Raw genomic sequence first — 11186 nt, forward strand, 5'->3', positions numbered from 1 at the left:
TGTTTGTAAAGGCAGAGGCACAAGTGTTCACGTACAATAAATATCTTAGACTGGAGACAAATACCAATAGTTTCTCGTTCTTTTATCAGGGCGAAGATAATTCTGCAAAACTTCTCATCATTGATCATTGATGCCTTGAACATGGCTGATCTTGTCTTGTTTTTGGACAGTTTAACAGTCTACCAGAACAGAACACCACTATATCTAAACAATATACAGGAATAAAAAAAAGTTTTACAGTAAATGAAACAGTCAAAAAGTATTATACATGTTCAAAAATAAATACATTACATGAAATGAAAGTCAGATACACCAGGTTGTACAGGTACATGGTATGAATGAAATAATAAAATAATCAATCCTTTGGAATAGGCATTCATTTGTAGATCATACACCGTATCAAATCAATACAAACTAAATACAATATTCTAAAATGACACAATACGCTGTTATCCCTTTTTCAATGAGATTATGAGGATAAGTACATCAACTTCAGATAAGAGAAACATTTTAGCATTTTGACTTTTTACAGAAACTTGAGTTCCACCACTCTTGTTCAGTTCCCTCCCTAAACCTGTATCATACAAAGACAGAATGTATAATTGATATCTGTGCTAATACAGTTTATAGCTAGTTGTGCTGTGGAATGATAACGTTTTTGCCTTTGGCACACATTTTGTATTCCATCAGATTGATCATAACCATAACCATAGAATCACAACCCAGTCCGTGTATTATGATTACATCATACCTTTCTAATAAGAGGGATGAAACAAAGTTATTGATGAAGGAAATTACGTCAATTGCTGCTTCCAGAATCATTTCCCTGCTGGGTGTCACCTCTGTGTCACCTGTGTGTCACCTGTTATCTATGTGTAGTCTACATTACGATAATCGCATTAGAAACATTAAATAATGTCAGATTAAAATCATTATCCACACACACAGGGATAACAAAATGTACAAAACACAAAATAACTATAATTTACAATGATAATAATAGAGATACTAGTAATAACAGAAAGCCTGAAAAAAGCATTGAAGTCCACCATATATATGAAGTTATTTCCAACTAAAACCATAAAACTCAAAAACACACCCTGCCATTGATCAAAAGTCAATCATGGGAAACCATAACATATTTTTCTAGCTGGTGTCTTTAAGCACTTATATGGTTGTAGTTTCAAGAAATTGCAGTAAATATGTTCATACTCTCATTGGCTGGATTGTGGGATGGAGGGGCAGAGGAAGAGAAAAGCAGCATTCTGATTGGCTGCTCTCACAGAAAGAGATGAATACTTACGACCAAAACCAACTGACTGACTGACTGTGCAAAGAAGAGGTATATGGAATGTTCTGAATGAACAGATGATCTGTATGTGTGTGCGTGCGTGTGCACGTGTGTGTGTGTGTGTGTGTGTGTGTGTTTGCCTACGAGCAAGGGTTATCTAAGAGTCATCAGCGGGTTTATGACTCTGGTTACTGGAGCGGACGGTGATGCAGTATGTTTTTCTAAGGGGCTGTTTTGTTTATGGAGACAGAAGAAGCTGAGTACGGCTGTTGGAGGTGACTGTGGGGAGAGAGGCACGGGGGAGGGGCTGGAGGAGGGGCCGGGGGAGGGGCTGGGGGGGACAAGGCTGGCCATTCACGGGGTATGACACCTGCTTCCTTCCCCCTACAGAGGCATTTCTTACACTCTCCAGCTGGATGCAACTCTCTTCTACTTTCCGTGTGTGTGTGTGTGTGTGTGTGTGTGTGTGTGTGTGTGTGTGTGTGTGTGTGCACGTGCACGCACGCGTGTGTGCTTGCATGCGTGTGTGGCCAATTCACTGAAAGCCAACACTGAAGCGCGCAAACACAGCCCAGCCAAGTCCCTAGCTTTGCCAGTTGTGAAGTTAAGCCCTCTAGAATTGACAAGGGGAAAAGATGTCCTCAGACTATTTTAGACCAGGAGGAAGAGGCTTTGCCATAATTCACAGTATGTCTTGTATATACTGTGTCCATTGACATCAGCGAAATAGTGTTGAAAGCTAGCTTGGTCTAGCATTTCCTCTATGACTCTATCTGAAAGTTTCATTGGGGCTTTCTCCTACTGGTCACAGTTCCACAGAAGCACAAAAGGGACCTAGAAAACCAAAAGTAAAAGGAATGTGGTACAGATCAGGGAAGGCTGGTAGAGGTAGAAATCGGAGGACGGGCTCATGATAATGAATGGAACAGAGTGAGGAATGGTATCAAACACGTGTGTTTGATACCATTCCTCATTCCGTTCCATGCATTACCATGAGCTCGTCCTCCGTTTTCTACCTCCACCAGCCTCCCCTGGCCCAGATAGGGTGTTTACGAGGGACCAGAGTCTGTTTATGATAATGACATAGTGTTAAAGCAGCAGTAAAAGGATAGTAATGTTGAGGTAATGCATTCCACTGCATTCTGGAATCTACAGTAAGGGCCTATAAGAAGCTATAAAGTGAACATTAGGTGATTCCCATGTTTCTAACCCTTAGCTCAGTGAGCTAACATGGTCTAGTGGTGCGCAGAAGACCCTGGTTTGAACCCTGTAGTCACACAAATGCCTATGTGGCTATAGAACAAGGGAGGCTGGTGGAGGTAGAAATCAGAGGGTGGGCTCACTGTAACACATGGAAAGGAATGAGGAATGGTATCGTGTGTTTGATACTACAGGTATGCCTCCGTCCACTCCATGCCTCCGTCCACTCAATGAGCCCGTCCTCCAATTTCTACCTCCACCAGCTGCTCCACTGCTATAGCTTGAGCATTGGGTCTGTCTCTGTATTTGTGAATCCCAGACAGAACAACAGCCTGAATGACCAACAGCCAATGAAGAACAGCCAATGAAGAACAGCCTGGAGGGATCAGTTGGAACAGACATCAAAACACTGCCACATCCCCGTCTGTGAAACGTGTCGCATCATCACATCGAGACAGATCAGTCGTCAAGGAGAAAATAGAGCACCACCACAGAGGGAATCATTTTCGACGCGGCACAGGAAACCGCTCGGCTTTGCCATGTTACGAACACTGTATTCAGCTTTTATGGTGCTTCCTCTCTGTCTTCTCCTCTACTCTGTGTCCCAGAAACGGCTGGTTTACACCTGGGTATGAAGGAAAGAGGGCCTGGTCTCTCTAGTGCTAAACTCCTACCTTTTCATACAGAGAGCTCAGGTGAGGATCAAGGGAACACTAATGGCTGATGTGTCTCACTCTGCCTTTGTCTACACCGTTGACAACAGTGGAGGCCGGCGGAGGTAGAAATCGCATTCCTCATTCCATGCCATGGATTACAATGAGCCCATCCTCCGATTTCTACCTCCACCAGCCTCCCCCTGGTTCACATGGACATGATGTCCAGCTTTTCCATGTCATTCGTTTAGGGTAGAAGGGTGAGGCTTGCGATTAACAACAATGGGAGGGGTTTTCCAGTATGACCTCACTGGGTGCTCCTCCATTCCAGCTGATTAGGACAGAGCCTTTTACTGTGGCCTACTACATTATACAGCCTCCTACGGGACTCTCACCCCTCCCTGTCAGCCCTCTGTGTCTCTGTCTCCAGTAGATACTGCCTGTTGAAGGGATGGAGCTTCATACCAGCTAATGCTTCTTATTTCTCCACCCGCATTTCATGACACTACGTCATTTGTTTCTTCATCTCCTTCACAAGCTCATCGCTGCAGACAGACACCGTCATCAAACTTCACACACACCTTTTCAAACACACACTCCTTCACACTCCATGACAACACACACCCCTTTATGCACATCCCTACCTACCACTCCATACACAATATATGAAAACAAACTGGTTACGAATGAAGGAGTGTGTATGTACGTGTGTGTGTGTGTGTGTGTGTGTGTGTTTTGTTTGAATTCTTTCAAGCTATCAAGGCCTTTCCTGAGCAGAACAGAAACTTCAACACAGGGTTGAATTTCATTTTAAAGTGATGTTTGTATTGTGCAGTGGATAAAAAAACCTGTTTTATATTAAATCCTGAGGTGTATATGAATTAGTATCCAGATCCAGTTCAATCTCACTTTAGATAACTGCAACTTAAATACAACAACAACGGCCAGACGCTTAGACAAGAACCAATATACAGTGCTGCTTGAAAGTATGTGAACCCCTTGTGCAATTATAGATTTTTTTAGTTTTTACCATGAAATCTTTATTTAATCAGAACCAGTTTTTATCTGACATAACAGGTTTATATTTACCAATTCCATATGTTTGTTTAGAGGAAATCATGCGTGTAGTAGAAAAACTAAATCATGAAGAAACTAGTGCAGGTGCAAAAATAAGTGAACCCCAAGTTAAATCAAGTAGGTGAGTAGAATCAGGTGGGTAAATAATTGGGTACCAAATGAACCAATCAAAGGAGAGATCTTTAGGGTGATAAATAGAGAAAAGAAACCTGGTGAGTTTTGTGTTACCCATACAGGTGAATGCAAAACACACCATGCCGAGAGGAAAGGAGATCTCAGAGGACACCAGTCTGGGGAAGGTTATAAAATCATCTCAACAAGATTTGACCTCTATCAGTCCACTGTGAGGCAATTTAGAAATGGAGAGCATTTAACATGACAGCAACTCGGCCTAGAAGTGGACGCCCTTCCAAAATATCGCCTAGAGCCACAAGAAAAATAATAAATCAGGTAAAAGCCAATGCAAACATAACATCTACAGATTTTCAGACCTCCCTTGCTGCATCTCAGATAACTGTGCCTGCTTCAAAATAAGAAGAACACTGAATCAAAATGGCATTCATGGGAGGGTTGCTAGGAAGAAGCCTCTGCTGTCAAAAAAGAACCAAACTGCCCGTCTTAACGTTGCCAGAGACAACCTGGACAAGCTTGAAGGTTTCTGGATGTCTGTTGTCTGGACAGATGAGTCCAAAATTGACCTTTTTAGTCACAAACAAAACCACTAAGTTTGGCGAAAACCCAACACTGCCTACCATCAAAACAAGCATCAAGCATTGTAGTGGGAATGTCCAGATCTGGGGCTGCTTTTCCTCCTCTGGACCTGGACGACTCCACATCATTAAGGGAACCATGAATTCTGAGGTATACCAGGAGATTCTTGAACAGAATGTCAAGCCATCAGTCAAGGAGCTAAAGCTGTGCTGAAAATGCGTCTTCCAACAAGACAACGATCCAAAGCATTCAAGCAAATCTACCAAAGAATGGCTCAGGAGAAAGAAGATTTGTGTTTTGGATTGGCCAAGTCAAAGTTCTGACCTAAATCCAATCGAGATACTGTGGCAGGACCTGAAGCGGGCAGTTCATGCCAGACACCTCTCAAACCTCACTCAATTGGCTGAGTTCTGTAAGGAGGAGTGGGCAAAAATCCCTCAAAACAGAGGGATCAAAACAGAGGGAGTCAGAGACTGATTAGTGGCTATACGAGATGTTTACTCCAAGTTATCGCTGCTAATGGAGGTGCCACAAGCTATTGACTGAAGAAGTTCACATATTTTTGCACACATGAAATCAGAGTTTCTGTTAAATAAACCACTTTCGTTAAATAAACAATGAAAATATATCATATGTTTTTGTTTGTGTCCTTTATTTGGAATGTTTTTATTACAAATTGGGGTTTAGATAAAGATTTTATAAGTTCATTTTAATATTTTATACAAAAATAATGACCATCGCTGTAGGGTGCACAAACTTTCAAGCAGCACTGTACATGCCCATCTGTATACCATGGCAATATAGACGTTGAAAAAAGCAATGTTTGTTTTGTCTTTGTTGAGTTTCTAAAAGAGATTGCACCACAATAGGCCGGTACATCACGTACAGTAACAGCAAGCAGAGAATTGGCAAAGGTAACTGTGCAACAGAAACATAACAGAGTGATCCTTATTCAGACGGGCCCAATCAGTGCTTGAAGTGGAATGAAGAATGTGCTGGAACACATTTCAAGGTGGCGGTACTGATTCAAATTTGAGAATACCGGTGCTCATTTTTTAGAGTGAATATTCAAGGTGCCGGTAGTCAAGCTGTAGAAAATGTGAGGTGCTGGTACTGGCCCAACTCAAACACTGGGTCCAGTCAAAGGACTGATAGTGACCCAAGAGCCAGTCAGAGTGTCTGTGGTCTTGTCCTAGTCCCATTGGATCAGAGTAGAGTAGGGGGCAGGGCATCAAGTCCCTGGACAGAATCCATTCCGTCGGCCACCAACATGGTAAAAAGACTCAACAAGACTGTGGGTGTGTCTTATGGGTGTGTCCGGACGTAAAGTGGGCGGGGTGGATGCTTAAAGGGGCAATCTGAGATTGGTACATCCATTGTTTTACTTTTACATTGATGATATATAGCCACTGATTCTTGAAGAATATGACTTATAGATGCCTCATGAGCTTAGTTCAACAGTCTTAGCCCATCAGAACCTAAAATATATAAGCTTGGTTTACTCCCAATGTTTAGGTGGAGTATATAGCTTCATAACATGGTTGAAACTATCGTTATGATCTCATGGATAGTCAGTCCTTGTATCCATAGCCCCGTCTATGAATCTGAGAGTGGTTCCATTTCTCCAGGTCCACCCCTTAGCTGTTTACCAAAAGAAGAAGTGGTGGGGTGACCGCTCGGTTATTGTTAGAATCCCAGATTACCCTTTTAATCTTTAAGGCGAGTTGGCGGGACTGAGGGCTGGGCTGGGGGAGGGGCTGGGGGAGGGGCTGGGGGTGGGGCTTGAGTTGTCGGAGCGGCTGTAGTCGCTGAGGGAGCCCGGTCGCGTGACCACGCCCACGCCCGCGCCCGCGTACGGCCTCTTCAGCATGGCCGGGTTGAAGTCGGCGTGGCGACGGGCGTGCTTCATCAGGTGGTCACTCCGCATGAAGCGCTTGTCACACAGCGGGCAGCCGAACTTCTTCTCCCCGGTGTGGGTGCGGAAGTGGCGCGCCAGCTCGTCAGAACGGGCAAACTTCTTGTTGCAGTCGGGCCAGGTGCAGGGGAACGGGCGCTCGCCTGAAAGACAAGCATGGAGAGCCTGGATCAATGTCTCTGACACAGGACAGTCACACACACACATTCTACCACAGACAGACTAGTGAGTGACAAAACAACAAGACAAAACACATCAAGGGCTCTATTTTCAACCAACGCCAAGCGGAGCAAAGTCCAAACGCAGGCATGTTGGCAATCTGTGTAGGTGGTAACAGGTGAAAATACCACTGCACTGGAGTGCTGTCCCGTCTGCGCTCACGAGGACGGAATAGCGGTAAATGGAGGCGTGTTCATGGCGATAAGCAGGTCAAGTTCCCTCGCCTGTGTGCTGAAGAATCTGGCTTTGAACATAACACTTGTAACTGTGCTAAGATTGTTTTTTTACACTGTTAAAATATAGCCCAAAGCCTGGTCAAAACAAACAGAATGTTTGCTTATTGATTGTAGTATCCTCTCGACTGTATGCATGCTTTTCATGTGAACATGACACACAAATCCCAACTGGACTAAGCTAAAGCTCGTCAAATACACTAGTCATGCACAGCAACGACACAAAGCATACAGCCAAAGCATAGTCAAAACAAACTGTGAGCTGACCCTAGGATGACCTTTGCACGAAATCCACACACACACACACACACACACACACACACACACACACACACACACACACACACACACACACACATACACACACACACACACCCAGAAAACCAAAATGGATACATTATAGACAGATCCAAAGCATCTGCAATTACTACAATTTCATGGTGAGCACTGGTGAGAATGTTGTGGCCTTTTGATGTCGTCTCAAAGACATATTAAAACGTTTGTTTCATCAAACAAAACTTCAACCATGACCATAAAAAAAAAGGTCACCAACCATGACCATAAATATTATATCACTGTCTTTTTACAGCAACAAATGCGTGTCAACAAATGGGGCTCCAAATCATACGTTAGCAATTTAGCATAATCTACTGCGTGACCAAAATGGCTCACAACAAGGCAGCAAACTAGCAATTAGCAAACCTCTAAATAACAACAGTAGAGTATCATAACTTTCTTGCTGAGGTTGCCTTATCCTTACAGTGCAATGGACACACGTAGGTCCCCACATGATAGTGATCTCTGAAATAGCACTCCTCGTTCTCATTCCAGCACGCAACTATCAGTGACACGCTACAAGAGAAACTACACCCTCCCCCCCTCCCCCCATCTCTCCATCCTACCCCCCCCCCCCCCCTCCCCCCTTCACTGGCTATAAAACAGTTTTAACACATGACCAGTGTGGGCCAGATGGTAGACAACAAAGCGCTAGCACTTTTCCACTACTCCACGTCGCATATAATCTCCACATCAGGTGATACGGGCTTTACATATCAGAAAGAAAAACACTGACCCAGACATATTGTCCTGGAGTGCGACACTAAGAAAACAACCAGGAACAAAGACCTCCATTCTAAAGGTTCCTACCAAGTAGGCTGTCCCTGAGGGCGACAGTGGAGAACATAATACGCTGCCACAGACACACAGTTAGTTACACACAGACGGGGGAGAAACACACTTAGTTTAATTAGGACTATTCTTCTTTTATATTCTTCAGGGTAACATGGTCCCTTTCCTCGTTCATCACTAGGTTACAAGGAGTTAGGGACCGAGCCAGCAGCAAGCAAGCAGGGCTCTGCTAGAATCTCTAGGTCTCTCTGTCCCCCAGCCACCCCTCCCCCCACTCCCCTCCAGTCAGGCTCAAAGGAGGAGACCAGGGGAGGCCCGGTGGAGGTAGACATCGGAGGACGGGCTCATTGTAATGCACAGAAACGGAATGAGAAACGGTATCAAACGGAATGGAATGGGAAATGGTATCAAACGGAATGGAATGAGAAATGGTATCAAACACACGTGGGAGTAGACAAACAGCGATTCTCGGAAAAACTAGGCGCAAACTATGTGAGTCAACAAGTCGACAGTCAACAGCTGTCTTTGGTATAACAAAAGCAAAGGAAAAACACAACTGTAGCCTACAACGTTCATTTGAGAAGTCAGTCAACATAAGGTGAATGCCCTGGGAACACTTGACTCATCCTACCAAGACAAAGACCCTAGTCTGACTAACCGCTGAGGTGAGTCAAAAGCACGAGTCATCGTTATATAGTTCCAGGTAGCAAGCGCAACAACAACGGCCAGGGTAACAGATCCCGTTGTACAGCAGTCCGGGTAACAGATCTCACCTCTTCAATATTCAACAGCCTATCGAAGGTGGATCACTGGATCAGGGATGTGTGTGTGTATGTGTGTGTGTGTGTGTGTGTGTGTGTGTGTGTGTGTGTGTGTATGTGTCTGTGTGTGTGTGTGTATGTGTGTATGCGCATGTGTGTGTGTGTGTGTGTGTGTGTGTGTGTGTGTGTGTGCGTGTGTGTGTGTGTGCGTGTGTGTGTGTGGGTGTATGCGTGTGTATGCGAGTGTGTGTGTGCGCGTGTGTGCATGCATGTGCACGTGAGTAATGTGGAGAGTGCAGCAGGCTGAGATATCACTGAAAATCAAGTGCCATAACATGGCTCCTTGTGCCGAGCGAGGCCACAGAGAACACAACAAGCTCAAGTTCTGTTTATGGAGTATCTCCTTGCTTCCTCAACCTGTCAGTAATCTTGTTTTTACGATCTTACTTTCGGCCTCGTCAACACAAAGTAGGTCAGACTCAAGACCTCACAAGTCAATGCACTGCCAGAGAGAGAATAACATTGAGAAATGTGCTGCCCTCTGGACTATTCCAGCATACATGGAGACCTCCCTCCCCCCCTCCCTTAAAACACACTGGCTCCACAACAACTAACAATCAAAGCTAACAACCGGGAATTGCCTCAATCAAAACAGGCTTATGAGTTTATGTCTTCCTGTCATAATTACAGAGTACCACTAAACCTTACATAAGGACACGAGTGCCAGGGGATAGACTGGCAGTTCTGTAACGCGACACTGGGTTGGCTGGTTGTTCTGTAACGGGACACTGGGTTGGCTGGCTGTTTTGTAACGCGACACTGGGTTGGATGACTGTTTTGTAACGCGACACTGGGTTGGCTGGCTGTTTGGTAACCTGATACTAGCGGTGTTGTCGTTATGATGGGGATGGAACCAGCAGATCTCTTTAAACGGCCCTTGTTGTCCTGTTAGAGGGAACAATGGGGGATGCCAGAGTCAAGTGGAGTGATTGTTCCAGAACAAACACACAATAACGTGAACAGTAGGAGGCACGCCACTGATCCATGCCAAATACAAACAAATACGTCCAGACCCGACGTCTTTGCCGTGTGTGCCCCTGCGTGTGTGTGTGTGCGTGTGTGTGTGTGTGTGTGTTCATGTGTTTCTGAGAGTGAGTTCCTAGTAGGATAAGGCATAGTGATGGTCACATGATAAGTGCCCTCTCTGAGGCTTAATGCCACACACACACACACACACACACACACACACACACACACACACTTCTTCAAACACAATATTTCTCAGAAAGGGAGTGGTAATCAGGAAAGCATTACATGGGGATAGTCTTAAAACAAAGACACTGACCCACTTCCAATACGAGTCTGTTACATCAGACGTCTGTGTGTGTGATTGAGTATGAGTGAGTGTGCGTGAGTGAGTGTGTGTGCGTGCGTTGGTGAGCGTGTGAGCGTTGGTGTGTGTGTGTGCGTGTGTCTACATTATCCACAGCACACCCAGAGCCAAAAAAGCTGAATTTCCATCCAAGCCCTCAGCCTTATGTCACAGGTGACTGTCTTATGTAAACATCCTCATTTACCCTCGCCCATGTGACTGAGGCCCTCACTCGGTTCATCAAGGGGTCACAACCCACCACCCACAGCCTACACCCCTACACCCCTACAGAGCCTCCATGGTTCACTGAGAGGTGGTAGGGTTGTAGTAGGGTAGGTTTGACTCACCCTGTAGGATTGTAGGAGGCCTTCATGCTATTCAGAGACTAAGTCTCTGAACTAAACGGTCCAATCTGAAGACGTTGACGTGGCTATGTGGGAGAACTGAAAGTACAACTGAGTGGCACTGACTCATACCTGATCTTACCGTGTGCGTGCGTGTGTGTGGGTGTGTGTGTGTGTGTGTGACTTGGGTCGTTAAATACCATCAGGGCCAAACAGGTGTGCCTGCAGACTTCCAGGGAGGACATTATGTCCTCTATTAGTAAGTGCTTTCCATCAAACTCG

At 45.0% G+C, this 11186-nt stretch overlaps 1 protein-coding gene across 1 annotated transcript in view; it reads right to left on the reverse strand.

Annotated features, from left to right (window-relative positions):
* Positions 1 to 2299: 2299 nt before the first annotated feature.
* Positions 2300 to 11186, reverse strand: part of LOC310812313 (Krueppel-like factor 13) — a 16846-nt gene continuing 7959 nt past the window's right edge. Inside the window, exon 2 of the mRNA XM_083680817.1 lies at positions 2300 to 6990. Coding sequence (XP_083536943.1) covers positions 6647 to 6990 — 344 coding nt within the window. The 3' untranslated portion in view covers positions 2300 to 6646. The remainder of the gene's footprint in view (positions 6991 to 11186) is intronic.

This window comes from Argentina silus (genome assembly GCF_951799395.1).
Source record: "Argentina silus genome assembly, chromosome: 11".
Taxonomy (NCBI): domain Eukaryota; kingdom Metazoa; phylum Chordata; class Actinopteri; order Argentiniformes; family Argentinidae; genus Argentina; species Argentina silus.